At 46.8% G+C, this 16,408-nt stretch overlaps 1 protein-coding gene across 2 annotated transcripts in view; it reads left to right on the top strand.

Annotated features, from left to right (window-relative positions):
* The first annotated feature begins 797 nt into the window (after positions 1 to 797).
* Positions 798 to 16,408, top strand: part of CABLES1 (Cdk5 and Abl enzyme substrate 1) — a 70,999-nt gene continuing 55,388 nt past the window's right edge. For both annotated transcript variants that reach the window (XM_063395467.1, XM_063395458.1), the window contains exon 1: positions 798 to 1,448. In XM_063395467.1, coding sequence (XP_063251537.1) covers positions 937 to 1,448 — 512 coding nt within the window. In that variant the 5' untranslated portion in view covers positions 798 to 936. The remainder of the gene's footprint in view (positions 1,449 to 16,408) is intronic.

Raw genomic sequence — 16,408 nt, 5'->3', positions numbered from 1 at the left:
GGCTATATGTCCTTTGAGGAAAGGACAAAGTAAATGTGCTTTCTCTGGTGCAGGGGAGAGGGGAGGGTTGGGGAGGGAGTTGAAGGAAAGGCTGGGGAGGAGGTTGCTTTAATTGTTTAGGGAACCCGTGGGATGTTACTTGCACACACAGAGGCACTCGCACGCCTCACACTGCAGCAGGGGCAGCAGGGGCCGGGACAGCCCAGGCTGCCGCATCGCAGAACGCACCGTCGGCATTCAAGCGCATCCCCGGGGGCCGCTCCCCGTCCCCCACTGTCCTCCGTGCCCATCGGGCACTACCAGCGCCTGCCCTGGGCACCAGCCCCCACCGGGGAAAACCGGCAGAGCCGCTTGGCACGGCACGGCTGCGTCCCGGTGCCGCTCCCAGCGCTGCTCCCGGTGCCGCAGACGGGCCGGGCCGAGCCGCAGCCCCGGGTCCGGGGCGGTCCATGCCGTGCTCCGAGGGCCATGTGCCGAGTACTACGGGCACAGACTCCACCTTCCCCGGCTCCCGCCCGCCCCCACGCATCCAGGAAGGGAAAAAGAGGAGGAGGGAAGGGGGTGAAAGGGAAGAAAAAAAAAAAAACGAGAGAGAGGTTGAAAGGAGGGAGCTCGCCGAGACCCACCCTTCTCCCTCCTCCTCCGGGCTGCTGGCCGGGCTTTTGTTTTCCTCCAGCGCCCCGTTTCCCACACGTGATTGCCGTGTTATTGCACAGGGCGCTCGGCGGCGCGGCTGCTGCACCTATAAATACGGAGCGGGCGGGCGGCGGGGGCCCGGGGCAGCAGCGCGGCGCGGCCGGGCTGAGCGCACCCCCCGACACCCCCATGCCCCCCGCAGGCACCGCGGCGCCCATGCCCCGCCGCCCGCCCGCCTGACGGGCCGGCAGCGAGAGGCAGCGCCCGGCCAGCGCCGAGGGGAGGGGGAGCCGGCCGACAATGGCGGCGGCCGCCACCGCCGCCAGCCCCGGCAGTCCCGCCGCCGGGCCCCTGCCGCCGCCGGCGGAGCCCTGCCCCAGGAAAGCGCCGCAGCCGCCGCAGCTGCCGCCGCCGGCGCGCAGCGACCCCCGCCGCAGGCAGGCCGCGCTCTCCTTCCTCACCAGCATCTCCCTCGACGGGCGGCCCCCGCCGCCGGGCAACGACGGCCCCGCCGCCCGGCCCCGCCAGGCACAGCCGCCGCCGCGGCTGGGCAGCCCCCCGGCGGCGCCCGCCGAGCCCCCGGAGGAGGAGGACGACGACGAGGAGGAGGAGGACGCCTTCGCCGCGGTGCAGGTGCCGCCCGCCGCCTTCCTGGGCGCCGCGGCGGCGGGCAGCCGCGGCCGCCTCAACTCCTTCACGGCCGGGGTGCTGCCGGCGCCCTTCGGCCGCACCAGCCCCCAGGGCAGCATCGGCGGCAGCGGAGAGCTGGGGCAGCCCGGCCCCGCCGCCGCCTTCGAGCTGCAGCGGTCTCGGTAAGCCGCGCCGCGGGGATGAGGGATGCTCGGGATGCGGGGATAGGGGATGCGCTGGATGTCGATGGGCTCGGGAAGGGCTAGCACGGCCGCCGGGCGGCCGGGGGAAGCCGCCGGGACGGAGGCCCGGTAGCCGCGGGGCGGGAGCCTCCCTCCGCGGGGCCAGCTCCGCTGCCGTCCGGCCGGGCAGCAGCGGCAGGGATGTGCGAGCGAGCAGGGGCAGGTCGGCCGAGGTGCCCGAGCCTCCCGGGCGGCAGCAGCCGCTCGGGCCCGCCTGGGCGCGAGTGGCTGAAAGTTTCTGTGCCGCTCAGCAGTGCGGGCGTGCGGCTGCACAGCCGCCGTGCCCCGCCGCAGCCCAGCCCCGCTGCTGCTGTCACCCTGCTCTCCCCACTGGCGGTGGATTCAGCCCGCCGTGCTGCCGGTCCTGCAGACAGCAGGCTGGGAACCGGCTCTGAGTCAAGTGAGCTGTAGCCAGGTCTGGGAGCCCACAAGGGGGAAGGAGATCTTTGCGTCGAAATCCACGGGTTGCGGTGCGAGCGGCATGGTTAAAGCCGCGTCTCGCTACCACCCCTCAATAAGCTCTTTATCTCCACGCACTTTGTGTTCCTCTGGGTCGTTTCTTGCCTCCGGGTACTCTTTTGCCTTTTAATTCCCAAAGGAACAGCCTCACCTGCTTCAGCCCTCAAGCTGAGACTTATGGCTAAGAAAGTGCAATCATGTAAAAATGTGTAAATGCCTGTGGATACAAAATCACCTCCCTTCACTTCCTCAACCACATACTCAGATATCAAAGACGGAGGAGGGGAAGAAGCAGGGAAGAAGCTGGAGGAAATGACTGTGCTCCCCAAGCCCACATCGGCAGCCACTCCCACATTCCCCATTTGCCACACTCCCTCCTTGTTTCTCCCTTGGACAAATAGGTAGACTTTGAGTCACATGTTATTGCAAGGGTTTATAAGGGTAATTGAGCATGGATCGCTGTAGAAAAGTCCCTTTCAGAACCAACCAGCTTGGAGGAATTGGAGCTATTCCAGGAGAAAGTTATCTTAACTGCATGTCCCACTGCTGTGTGGGTTTTTTTTGTGGATGTATTTGGTTTTTCTTTTTTCCCTTACATCTGGTAGCTTTTTTGTGCCCTTTTCAGATGCTGTGCTAGAGGAAGCCCCACTTTCCCAAGCAGAATGCCTGCTGGTGGGTTACCACCCTTCTTCTCCCAGTCATGTGTCTCTCAGAACATTTTCTGCAATGACAACCCTCTATTTGCTCCATGGATCAACTGCACAGCCATGTCACACACACACACTCACACCCGTGAATTTCAGTCTGTGATGTGATTCTGCCCACTTGTGGGGGACAAATGACCCACAGATTATGGTGTGGGAATTACTTTTCTACTCTTGAACTTACCTGGCATTCAAGAGACTGGATTCTTTTCAACCTTCTACTTAGTAAGTTTATTATTGATGCAGAATTCCAGCATTACTTTTCTGGATTTCCAGGGATCATCCTTGGTTTTCCTTTCTTGCATGATCCTGTGCTTTGTCCTGGGAAGGATGCTTAGATATCACTGATATCACTTCACTTAGCCCTTCCACTTCCAGTCATTTTTTTCCCCTGCTCCTTTTTGCCACTTTCTGAACACTGTGCCACTTTCCTTCTGCAACCTGTGTGGTATGGTGTTTTGTTGTTGTTGGTTTTGGTTTTTTTAAGTATTAGTACATGAGAACAGAGTGGAGTTTTAAGAGGGAAAGGTAATTACTGTTCTTGTTTACAGCCTAGAAATCCAGAGTCTTGCGAGTTCAGTTGCACTGCTAGCGTGCAAACCAACTGAATGGATAGCCCAAGTCCATGGCAAGGGAAGTCACCTAAGGAAACCTTTCCAGGGTGCTCCTCCAGTCCTATAGCAGCTGTCATTTGTGCCATGTATTTTCTTGTGATACAGGCTGCAAGGAAAGTGCTGGTTTTCTCAGGCTGTTTTGTTTTCTTGAGAGCTAGATTTAGCTGTGGCAGAGACTTTGTATTACTCCACTGACAAGTGTGAGGCTCTCCATTGTGGCACTTGCTTAAAGCTGACACTGGTGTGGTAGAGCTCTGGGTAATGTCCCCTGCCTTTGCTGGCTGTCATGATGCTGCATGTGTGTGTCCGGGGCAGACTTTGGCCTGCCTTCAATAGATCTGTTTCTGTTCTGGAAAAGATATATATTTTTAAACACCAGGAACAGGCAGCTGCAGACCAGGGAGGTTGCACAGAGCTTTAGTGCCTCATCTTCTTAATGAAAAGGTGTGGTAGGAGCTCTGATTGCTGGGTTCACCCTTGGCTGCACAGAAGTTAAATCACAGGCATGCACCGGGCTGGCACAAGCCCAGGAACAGAGGGTTCGAGCAGCCCTTCTGCTGCTCTCTTAATGGAGATGAAGGAGCCAAATCCCCAGCACACAGCCAGCCCTTCTCAGGGTGACAGGGTGAAAGTCACAGCACCTGCCCAGGGACAGGCATTAGCTCATCTGAAGGATGATGCAGAGAGGAAAATCAGATTTTTTGGTAGTTCACATGTGCACTGGCTGCCTTTCCTCTTACCTTTCTGCTCTCCTTGCAGTGAGAGAGCTTGGGGAGTTTGCATGACAGACGAGTCCTCTGTGCTGAGACACATAAGTTACAATGTGAAACCTTTTTCTATGACAGTATCAGGCAAGACAGGTTGCCTTATGTTGTTATTTTTATTTAGTTTTCAGAAACCATTGTGAACATATAATCAGAGTTCCCTGGCTTTTTTGTTTGTGTTAGCAGTTTGTATAATTGCATACTAGTTTATATTTAACAAGGTTATCATTAATGTGGTTTGGGTTTGTGCTCTATGTGTATTCACAAGAAACAAGTGACACAAAAAAGGAACACGGAGCTTCTAGCTGCTTGGAGGCTAGTATGTAATTATATGTAAATGGCAAAAAATAGGCTTGTTCAGAAGTTGGCTGGTTGGTGCCAAAGGCTCCTGTCTTCCTGTAAAAGTAGCTTGTTTCAATTTGTGGTGATCAGGTGGACAAGGACATGAGTTTATTAGAACTAGGGCCAGTGTTTCTTTCATGTGAAATTATAATTCACTTCAATAGCATAATCTGAAATTAGTGATGAGTTCTGTGAAACCAGGTTTCAGCAACACTGCTTTAAAATAATTTCACATTCTGTGGATTAGGTGATTGTCCAGGTACCTGTTTTTCTATATGCCTAGAATTCTTGTTGCCACAGTTTCCTTTGGGAAAAGTATTGTTGTTTCCAAATGTGAAGTTTCCTTTTCCAGTGGCCCAGGTGATTAGAAACAAGCACATGCTTTTTTGTGTGTTGTTTGGTTTTGGAATCTTTTTTTTGTTTAGCTAAGGAACAAACTGGTGATTTGATTTGGAGTTCAAACATTGCTTACAGTTGCATTTGTCTGTGTCACCATGTCAGGTTTCAAGGCAGATGGGCAGGAGAATTCCTTCTGGGAGCAGCAGGTGCTGGGAAGCAAGGAGAGAGTTACTGCTGAGTAATCACTGGGGAGAGGTCCACTCGAAAGGACACTGAGGGTATCATGGTCCAAACAGAATTTACTGACACAATAAATCTCATTTCCTGAGTAATTCTAAAATTAGTTTACAGTTAGTAAAGTTTGTGAAAATTCAATTTATTTTTACCTATTAGGAAGGACAGAGCTATATTTGGCCTCAGTATTTACCTTCTGGAGAGAGGTAATGAAGAGAGATGCAATGAAGAGAGATGCTGCAATGGTTGACTTGCTTTGCTTTGCTTGACTTTTGTAGGGTTTGCAAAGTTCCATGTTAATGCTGGAGGAAGCCTCCAGGATGCTGTTTAGGGGTTGAATCCCGCCCATTAAGTATCTGTGGTGGAGGGCTGAGAGGTCAGAATCCAGTTCTCCATGGTCTTGGGCAGGCAGGCAGTGCAGTTTCAGCCCACAGCAGAAGATGCTCCAAAGTGAACACAGAAGAGACAAAAGAAGAGTCTCTCAGAAACAAGTGTCTTGTAGGCAGAGTCCTGAAACGGGAGCAGACCAAAGAGCTCAGGACACTGTCCACCCCGTAGGGCTATCCCAGCATCAGGAGGTGGCTTGTGAGCTGCTGAAAGCACATCAGCCCTTTTGTGTGTGATGGACACTCTGCTATTCACTGAACCTAAAGTCCTTTGGGCAGCCTGAATTTCAGAGTGATGTATACAAGCATAGCATGAAAACAGTGATTTAATGGTCTGGGAAGTCAGTGGGAAGTGCAGATGCTAAACAAAGTCTTTTCTTAGGTGTGTGACCTTGTGTACCACTGATAGCTGCTGGCTCTAAAGAAGGGGATGCTTACTGACCCCAGCTGTCACTTCAGGAGGCTGAATTCCTGTGCCACCCTGAAGGGGGCTGTTCAGCAGCAGGGTTAGGACTCAGGTAATGAGGGCTGTTGCAGCAGTAGCACAGAGTGTACAAGCTCCTCTGTGAGCCCATGTCCTTCGGCAGGAGCACGCTGGGGGGCTGGGTCCTCCCGCTCCCCAGGAGCTGTGCAGGGGCCGGCGCTGATGCTGCTGGGTTCTCTGAGCTGTGCACGTGCTGAGCGTGGCCAGCCCCACGTCACACAGGCTGGCTTTCACCACCACTGGTCTCTGCCAGCATTTCCCTTGTTCAGGGCACAGATGTCTGTGCCTCCCTCTGTCACTTCCTTTGGAACTGGTGGAAATGGGGTCATCTTCCAGGTGTTAGTTGAAGTGGTTGAGAAGCCATTGGAGTATGATGACACACAGATGGATGGGACACCGTAGATGCAGCAGCCTTGTTCCCTTAGTACACAAGCATTTAAAAACAAATCCCACAGAAATTTGCTCTGGCATATTTTAGGCTCTTATTATACTATTCAGTGAGCATCTCTGTCAGATAAAAAAGGTTAATATTCATCAGACAAGGAAAAAAAACCTTTGCTGTCAATTCTGAGGAGTAGAACAGTGGGACAGAACATGGTGTTCATGAGTGCTAGGGAATTAATTAGGGAGCTTCATAGAGGGTCAGATGCTGAGAGGCAGCTGTGTCTGCCAGAGCCTCAGGACTCTGCAGGTTGCAAAGTGAGGCAGCTTTAGAGCTGGACAGGTGAGAGGGATATATCTGGGTGGGTGCATATTAACCCCTGTGAGGAAACCTGAGCTGGGAACACATGAAAAGTCCTGTTTGTGTTGGCGGCCCTCACTGGCTACCAATTCAAAGCTTTCTAGGTCCAGCCATGCCATGGGAGGTGCTGTGGTTATACCACACAGGTGCTTGCCTGGTGTGCAGTGACCTCTCATTAGCTGTCAGGAGAGCAGAAGGAGCAAATTTCAGCAGGTTGGCTTATGTGGTGAGTGCATTTCCACTACCTGATCTTTCTTTTCACCTTTTCTCTACCAGCAAAGTTGCTGTGCAGGCAGCCAAACTGGATCTTTTCCTTAAAAGCCTGCTACACAGCTTTCATCTGTGCTACAAGAGTGTTGAAAGCACCTTGAAATGATGACGATTGGTAGCAGCTATGTGAGTCACTAGCCCTCCAGACCATCACTAAAACATAGTTCCATGGCAGATAAATAGGATAATGACAGATCATAGTTTGATGATAGCTTTTGCCTATGAAGTATGCTTTAGTCTGCAATTATTATGACTTTAAGAACTCTTCTAGGGGAAGATACTGCTTAGCTTGGAACAGTTCAAAACACCTAAAACACAAATATGAGATTGCCAAGTGTGCTCTCTAAAAAGAAAAAGAAAAAATCCTCTAGTAATTCTGTGATTTCCTTGTTTCAAAAAAGTAAATATCAGGTGGGCTGTCTGGAGACTCAGTAGTGCAAGAGAGTACGACTGAAGGTAAAGACGAGAAGCAGAACCAAATCTTGATTTATTAATTTTCTTTAATTTTTTTCTCCCTCTGATTTCAGCTGCACTACTCTTGTAGTGCAAGTTCTTCACTACCCAAATGAAAAGGCTCCTCTTCATAATTTAACCTAAAAATGCAGAAATTTGGGGTTATATGTTGGGACTTGGGTACACGGAATCTTCTGTAGGTACCAGCTCGTCCCTTGAGAAGCGTGGGAAACCAGATTCTATTTGCAAATGGGACAAGCTGGTGTCTACAGAAATCTATATGCAAATATCCACAGAATTCACCCCTGAACATTTGCCAGTACCTCTGAGGGTGTCCTCAGCCTTTATGATAAACTCTTTTCTGGACTCAGAATCGCTGTGGATGGCTGTGGGGCTGCCGCCACATACCAGACTTAGCAACGCAGCAGGTGCAGCAAGACACAGAGCTGGCTCTTTTCACAACTCAACTGAAAAAACCCTTGCCAGTTTGCTGTGAGAAGTATTCTTTCTAGAAAATGGAAATGACATAATTTGGCATATGGAGAGTATCTGCTTGCTGGCCTGCCGTTTGCAAATAACATGCTGAGAAATTTAAGGAATGGTATTTGTTTTCATAAGAAGGGCTTTTGGGGTTCATAAGAAATTTTGGGGTTGTTTTTGGTGTTTTGTTTTGGGGTTTTTTGCTGCAAGGGTAGGATAGAGAGCATGGTAGAGCATTTAGGAGAAGAAAATTTAATGGTAGTTGGAGAAAACGTAATGTACCAGTGGGAGACTTCTGGGACTCTTGGGATTTGCTTTTCAGTGTACAATATGTAGATTCAGGGGGATACATATTTAAGGAACTGTGAGATTCCTTTACAAGGGCTACTGTGTTATGTTCATAGCAACTGCTTTCCTGTCATCAATGCTAAATGTATTTTCTGTTCTCATGATGTATTTCAAAGCCAGCACTCCTTTTAGAAGCAGTGTTTCAGGGTGTTTGCCTAAGGAAAGTTTTCTGTTGTGGAAAACTGAGAAGTGAATGAGAAGTGAAGCAAAGGCTATCTTCTTTTCAGAAGAAGTTTTTTTTGTTTGTTTGGTTGGTTGGTTGGTGTTTTTTTTTGAAACCTTTCACCTCATCTATGAGCATAAAGTACAATTGCATGTTCTTAGCAAGCAGTGATGCTTCCCCCTGTGTTGTTATAGATCAGGCTAGCAATTTTGTGAAACTGAGGTTTGGGGAAAGATTCACTCACCACAACTGAAATATGTTTTACACTCATTGTCTTGGATGACAGAGGAAGGTATGTCCTCTCTGACAAGGGATCCTGAAAAGCCTGGGCTGTATGTTTACTTATATATAAAATTGCTCAGTTACATCAAGCACCAGTGTATGATGTTTTGCTAGTAAGTAAATCTCTGCAATATCAGGGATTTGACTCTATAGTATTGGTGGGATTAAAAAATGGAAAGCTAGAGAAGTTTATCATATTTTTTCAGTCAACAATGGATTTTGTTTTGGTGCTCCTAGAGGTAATCATATTACCAAGGCAAATATGATTAAGTTTTCAAATCTACATGCTGTCGAGGCAAATCAGACATAGGCACATCAGTTTATAGGTAAAGGCATTTAAAAGAAGCATAGATTTTCCTGCAAAGAAAAAAAAAATAATCCCCTTATTATGTAACAGGAAAAAAAATCTGCAGGGTGACATTATGATGACTTCTTTCTACACCATGTATCTGGAACTGAGCTGTATGAAACAAACAGGGATGAAGGACTTGAGCTTGCTTTTCCCTTTCTCCGGATTTTGGGTAGGATGCTGGGCACCAAGAATTTATCAGTGCCACTGGGTTAGCAACCTGCTTGCACTAAGCTGGTTTTTTTTTTCTGCCATCCATGTGCTGTCTGCTGTATGTGCCTTCACCCATGACTGTGCAGGTCATACCTGCAGATTTTTTTGTGTACACAAGGGACAGAGAAGTGATAGTGGGATGTGGTGGTGGTGCCAGTGCAGCCTCGGTGGGTACCAACCACAGGCACCATTGCTGTCCTTGTTGCTTGTGTCTTCTGCAGTGTGGGAAGGCTGGTGACAGGTTTCTCTCTATCCTCTCCCCTCTGTGGGGCATGTTTCCTGCAGGTGGCTGATAAGGGAATTGAATGGACAAATGTGGAAGGCTCCAGCATTTCCAGCGTCATTGTTTCTGGTAGGTCTGCCATGGGTGGAAGTGCAGGGAGATGTCCCAGCCCTCCAACAAGGTTGGATGACACAGAGGTTCATATACCAGAAACAGGAGAGGAGAAGGCAAGAGACCCCAAACTGAGCTCTCTCCCTTTTTGGTGGGAGGTGTACATGCTGGCACAGCGGCATGGGTTTAGTTTCATCACAATTGAAGGGTCAGATATTATTACCTTTGCTTTTTACAGAGATAACTCACAGCACTGCAGCAGTCTGCTGCCCACTGCAGCTGCTAGCAGAGAAATGGATTCTGCCCCCAGCTTTGTGGTGTGCCCTTAGAAGGGTGTAAGCAGCACAGCTTTGCCAACCTGCTTCAGAAAGAGGTCTGCTGAATCGGAGTTTCCTGGGTGCATGGTGCTGGATGAGGGGAGAGCAGAGCCTCACTGCCCCAAGGAGATGGGATGCCTTTGGCACTCAGAGAGGACCTCTGTGGCAGCTAGGGCATTGTCTGGTTTCATGCAGTACCCCCAGCACATGTAGGGATGGAGAAAGGGGGAGGTGAATGTCACATAAGGCCCTTTACCTTCAGGCGTGCTTGATCGCGTACGTACATTTGCGTATGCACAAATGCAGCCTGTACCTAAAGTTCATAAAGCTCTCATTGCTCCCTGATCACAAGGACATGTTCTAGGAACCTGCGCTTCCCAGCCCACTGTACTCAGCCCGAGTGAAGGGTGTAGCATAAAGCAGAAGCTAGATGTCAGCTGTGGTCTGAAATGTGTCTTGAAAATATCTTTCTGGAGTTTTAACTCGCCAGCTTTATTCCTTGTGTTTTGTCAAACTTTTATTTTCCTGTTTCTTCTGCACCTCTGTTAGTACAGATCCAACATAAAAGGAGCTGAATTTCCTCCTTTTCCAGTCAAGGTTGCAATCAGCTACACCCAGACAAATGCAGGGTGACAGAAGTATTGCCCACGTGTCCGTTGGGTGTGGTGGACGTGCACAATGGGGAGTGAAGTCCTCCTTAGGTGATAGCTACTTGAAAATGAAGACACCCATCTTGATCCTGTGACATGGGCACAGTTGAGGAGCTTTGGTAGTTGCAAGCATGCTCCCTAGTTCCCTGAATTAAGTGAATGATACCGTTTCTGACTGCAAAACATGGAGGTGTTTTTTGGATAACAGGCAGAGAGGCAAAGCAGCTTTCAGGTGCTACAGTGCAAAGTGCAGTTTGATCACGTAGGTAGGTGAGTCTTGCAGGTGCTGCATCAGGTTATGTAAAAAGGTGTGGAAAGCTCTCTGTCTGCTATTAATAGCCTTGGAAGCGTGGCCTTCAAAGCACAAACAGTTGTGTTCGTATTTTTAAAAATGAAGTTCACATAACCCTCTATCTTCAGCATTGTGGAACCTCCTTAATTTTATGAGGCTGTTTTGCTAAAGCAAAACTGGGTTTGATTTTTTAATTGGTGCTGTTCGCTGCTTTGTAGAATCCCATCTTTTAGCACAAGCTAATCTAGAAGAAGTGGCAGCTCAGAGGTGGTTGCTTAAAAAGGCAGAATTATTTACAGCAGAACACAAAGTGCCACTGTCAAGTGCCTCCATTGTGACCATTGAGATTTATTTGGAAAACCCGTATTTTTCCATGTGCATGACTTGCCTCAAGATAAAATATTCTTCTATTTTAGAAGGCATTCCAGGTACTGCAGAACTCGAGAGCAGCCTCGCAAGTAGCAAGTGTAGCAAGCACACATTTGTTTTAAGGAATTCATTGTCTGAGGCTTTTACTTCTGTTTGTTTTAAAGAGATTATTAGAAATCCTTGTTTCTTGTTTGTTCATTAGTTTCCTTATTGATTCCAGTCAAAGATAGTGCTAGGGTGCAACAGGGAGCAACTTTGAGCAGACGTGTTTGAAAATATAAAACGCAAATTGGATGGATTTGCCAGCACCTTAAACAGGCACTTTCAAGGCAGTATTTTCTGTTGCTGTCCTCGTGCTCTGTGGGAAGGTTGCATAGATGATGTGAATGGAAATGTATTTTCTCGCAGTGTGTTTGTGAGCTCGCAGGCTTCCTTCTCCTGAGAGATGTAGTGTTGCAGCAGGAGCAAGGATGTTTTTTCCAGTGCAGTACCAGTGCTGTGCTCACTGCTCTACAAAATGCCATCACTCCTCCATATTCCTTAGGAGCTAAACCCCAAGTCCTGTTTAGTGCAACAGGGCACTGCAGAAGGGTGTGGGTTGTAATTGGAATTCACTCTGTTGGGGAGAATGGGCTGAGAGCAAAGAGGCTGGTGTGAAAAAGCGCTGGTAAGCCACTGCCTGTTTGCAAAGATCAAGGCATCTGAAAATGAACAACCTCTGAATTAATTGCAGGGTTGCTCAGGTACAAATGAGAACAGGATTAGGCCTGTCTTTTCTATTTTAAGTGCAGAGGTACTATTTCCAACCCGTCAAGCGATTGCATATCTTGAATATCTTACTGGATAAATGAATGTGATAGCAACAGTCAAGGGTGGCACGGCCTTTGTGTAACTGGCAATTACCTTGCAGTCGTTGCGGTTCTTTGTTTTTTATGATTCCCCAGGAATATTTCAACATGGTTTTCTCTGGTTTTTGTTTGTTTGGTTGCTTTTTGTGTGTGTGTGTGTGTCGTTTTCATATGTTAGAAGAAACTATCTTTTGAGAGGCTCTTGACACTCACATCCACTTCCCCAAGATGAAGGGTTATGGTAGGGAAAACTTGACTTCACGTCCCTGGTGAACTGGGGAGGGATCTGTTTTCTTTTTACTGGTCAGTTGTGGACTCTCTAGATTTTCATTTTGTAATGTGGTAGATTCTGAAAAAATGGATATTGACTTTTTTTATTAAGTTGTTCACATTAACAGACATATTTCCTGTCTGTTTAGTGGAAAAGGTGAAACAGGAAAACCAAAATTTCAAAATTGTGTGCCACATGTTGATGGCAGTTTGTGAGCTTGATCAATGTAGAGGTCTGATGTCATACCCAGCATGGTTTTACCCTTGTCCAGGGCTTTTTTTAGATGTGAACATGCAGTGACTGAGGAAGTAGTGGTTTCTGTTTGTGTGGTCTGGCAAGGGGGGCTCATTTTTTTCATCAAAAGAAAATAAAAAGTGCCACTTTTATACAAAGTATAGCTGATTTCACTTTCAGTGGAAGCAATAAGGCAAAATTTTGCCTGTGACTTCTATTTAAGTGGTTACCAAATGAGCCTTCATGCTGTACCCCCCTAGAGATTTGGCAGGGGAACCACACCAAGGTTTTGCAGAGAGGGGGAGGGTGGTGGTCTTCTCTTGGTGCACTGTCTGCAGCTTCTCATCCTTGTGAGAAACACCGTTGTGTTTCTTCCTTATCCCAGCCAGACGCGAGTGGTGTTTGGGAGCACATCTCTGCATTTATCTGCTCTGACCCATCCAAGCACAAAGCCATTCCACTCTTTCCTCCATGTCAGACAAGCTCATTATTGTTCAGGTCTGAGGAGGGAAAGGGTGACAGAAGCAAAACAGCACAAGTTTTGCATAATTTGGTTTTTTTCCTGCTGCTGTGGAGGCCATGGCCCTCGTATAGTGGCACTTTGTTCAACCTTCTTCCTTTGCAGGGTCTTGTGGGAAGGACGGAAAATGCTGCGGGTTCTCGGGCAGTCAGCAACAGAAGTGCAGTTTTGGTTCCGTATCTGGACAGATTGTTAAAGTCCTGCTGCTTCAAAACGAAAAATAAAGGCATAGGATTCTCCTGTTTTCCAAACAGCAGTTAGCAGATCCTGCCAGGAGAGGAAATCTTCACAGTTCTCCTTGTTGCCCTGTCACAGGTAGCTGAGTGCTGCTCTGTTAGCACTTGCATCCCTCATTTTCCTTGTTGAATTTGTGGAGATGGTTTCCTGCTGTCGGGATCGAGTATCCCAACTACCACTGCTGGCAGCGCTACTCACTGCCCCACAACAACACCTGTGGGGAAGCCTCAGCATTGACTGCAAACCCCATGTCTGCTGCCCTCCCCACTGCTGCAGCCTCCTGAACCTTCTTGTCCTGGAAAGCATCACCACAGGCACATGGTGGTGACCATCACATCACTGGGCCGTCCCTTTCCCTGCTGACATTGTCCTGGCAATCTGCAGCGCCTGTTGGAGCGTGGCAGGGGGCTGGAGTTGTCACTGTGAGGGCTCAAACAATAGCTGTGTGTCTACATTATATTTCTTCTTATTAGTACAATCAAGAATGTTTGTTCTGTATTCATAGCTGTATTTATTCTTTGTGCATGAATAAGTTTTTCCGGTTGTTGAAGAAGTTTTCCTGTCGAGAACTGCAGCAGTTCTACTCCCAAATTTGTTGTTTTTTTTCTTTTCCTTAAAAACCTTCAAAGCATGTATGCTTGTTGTGGTTAGGTAAAAAATTAGTTCATATATTAAAAAGAAGGGAAGGAATACTCACTCCTAGGGCCTCTTTCTCTATACCCCTTCTCTCTCATATAAGTATAGAAAAGATTGTATGCATACAATCAAGTTCAACAAGTCCAAAAGGATGCTGAACAATTTGTCTTCCTGTGTTGTTATATTGTCATCAGGATACTATTTTCTTTGTGTTATTTACCCAGATATTACATTATATATCTGAAAGCTTTAAATTACCAAAAGTACTGTGCAAATACTGTGCAAAACTATGTTTCATGGGTTCCTACTTAAAGCAAAGAGAGAGAGATTTACAGGTGTACATTTACAGATGATAAAACGTAATATTTGGGGGAGGATTACTGTTTCTTTAATTGCCTGTCTGATATCCTTCTTGGAAGATTAAGTATTTTTGGTAGCAGCTTTGTGGTCTGTACCCTGTTGGCTTAATATCTGCCATAAAATGATGTAACTGTTACTGGCACAGGTAAAATTGAGCTTGTGTTCAGCTCCCCGGGAGGGTGTTGTGAATGAGAAACTGTTGTATATACATAATCCCATTAGTCAATATTGTTGTTCAAAATCCTTTTTTTTTCCCCCTTTCTTCTCTCACAACAAAGCTCCTAGGTCTGTGGTGAAGTGTTTTGTGACACATTTTTGAATGGGCCTTTTGCCCTGCATTCAGTTCTTAAATGCAAGAAGCTTTACCAGGAAACAAGAATCTCTTTCTTCTCTGTCTGTGTTTTTTCAGCTTGGGGCTGTGATGTTGAATATGCAGACAGACACACAAGTCAGATGATCTAAGATGTGTGATATTATGAGGTTATCCATTTCACATGATTAGTATCTGTACTGGAGTTGTTCGGTCTGCATTTCATGTCTGTGCCATCTAAATATGCCTTAATCCTTTTTAAGAGATAGATTTTGTGTGTTTTAACACACCCTCAAGGGTGTTATAAAGTAAATCTTCCTTGTATTATATTTAGTGCCATGTCTTGAAAGAGGCAATTTTTAAAATTAGCTTTTGTCATTGATAAAAGGCTGTATAAAAATAGAGCCTGATCTTGCAAACACTTGCAGATATGTTCAGTCTTACTTTTCCAGGTAATTTGTTGCCTTTGTCTCATAAAGACATTGCCTAAAATAGTCAAATTTGAGTAGTTTTGTAGTTTGATTAGAGCATGAGGCCCACCAGCTGAGGTTTCTGCAGAAGTGCATCATTAGTCATGCAGTTAACACCTTGGTTAAGAATACTGAAGTGCGTGAGTTTTTACAGGATGGGAAAAATTTATTGGTATAAGTAGTTCTTTGCACTACTAGGCCGGTATATTTTAAAATCCTAGAGGGAAAGTTTGAGATGTTCTTGTAAATGGATGTGTGCAATTAGTTCTTGTAATACTGAAAGCTGAATGTAGCCTGCGAGAATACTGGACACTAAATCTGAAGTCTGTGACAGAAAATCATTTTTATCCAAAGTAGGGTCAAAAGGGAATTTTTTTTCAAGGCACTTCATGCTGTATGTTCTTTTTACTGTACTTAATCTAAGAAGACACGATGAGCTGCTATCAAACTTTCATCAGCTGGTTTTACATTTAAGGGTTTTGTTGTCTGCGTAATGCTGCTTATAGAAGAAAGATTTTTTTTTTCTGCCTGGAGGTGCCTCTAGGTGATTTGGGGCAATTAAAGGGATTAGTGGCCGCAAAGCAGAGGCTCACTGAAGCAAATAGGTTCAAAATTCCAAGATTTTATTTCACAACCTAAAGAATCACCCTAAACTCAAATAGCTGGATTAAGCCAGCACAGAGATCTGCCTCTGCTCTCATATTACCCCACACTGAATTTTTTTCAGCCTTAGAAGTACACAGGTTAATTGATTGAATGGAGTAGGGGAGCCAGATTGATATTACCCATTTTCAGGGACTCAAACTTTATTTCTTTTCTTTCTGCATAAGATTTTAATATGTTTTTTTCATGATAGTTGGAGCATTAGCAACATTTCTGAGTCACATGACCTGATAAAGGGTCCCATGTCTCCTCTCCATCTTTGTGGCAGAGGAAGTCATTCCAGTATTTCCAGTTCCAAAGTCTTCCAATCTATGGTAGAAGCTTTTCAAAGTTAATGGAGTGTTGAGAAGAAGTGGAGATGCTCAGTCTAATCCCCTTGCATTCTGCCATTTTGACAAAGTTTCTAGCTTTCAAGATCAAAAAAATAAAAATTAGAAAGATGTACCCCTAAAGAGCTACATAACAGAAGGCAGAAAATAAGATTCATTAAGGATTCACAGAAATTCATGAATGTTTAATATGTTTTAGCTTTGTTTTTGTTGTTTAAACAGAGTCACAGGTCTCTCGTGCCTTCCACTTTCAGAGAATCAGCAATGAATACTGAATGCAGCATATACACATGCAGAATCCTTGTGTATACGTTTTTATGGAGATGAGGCTCTCTGGGAAATGCTGGATATCACCATGGAAGTGAGAACAACTGGGTGCATCCCAGTGCTGCTTTTAATGTCTGCTTTGGTCCTGCTCTCAAGGGAAGATGCAG

The sequence above is a fragment of the Prinia subflava genome, chromosome 1 (assembly GCF_021018805.1).
Source record: "Prinia subflava isolate CZ2003 ecotype Zambia chromosome 1, Cam_Psub_1.2, whole genome shotgun sequence".
Classification (NCBI taxonomy): domain Eukaryota; kingdom Metazoa; phylum Chordata; class Aves; order Passeriformes; family Cisticolidae; genus Prinia; species Prinia subflava.
The sequence above is the reverse complement of the archived record's forward strand: the minus strand, read 5'-3'. Positions and strand labels throughout refer to the sequence as shown.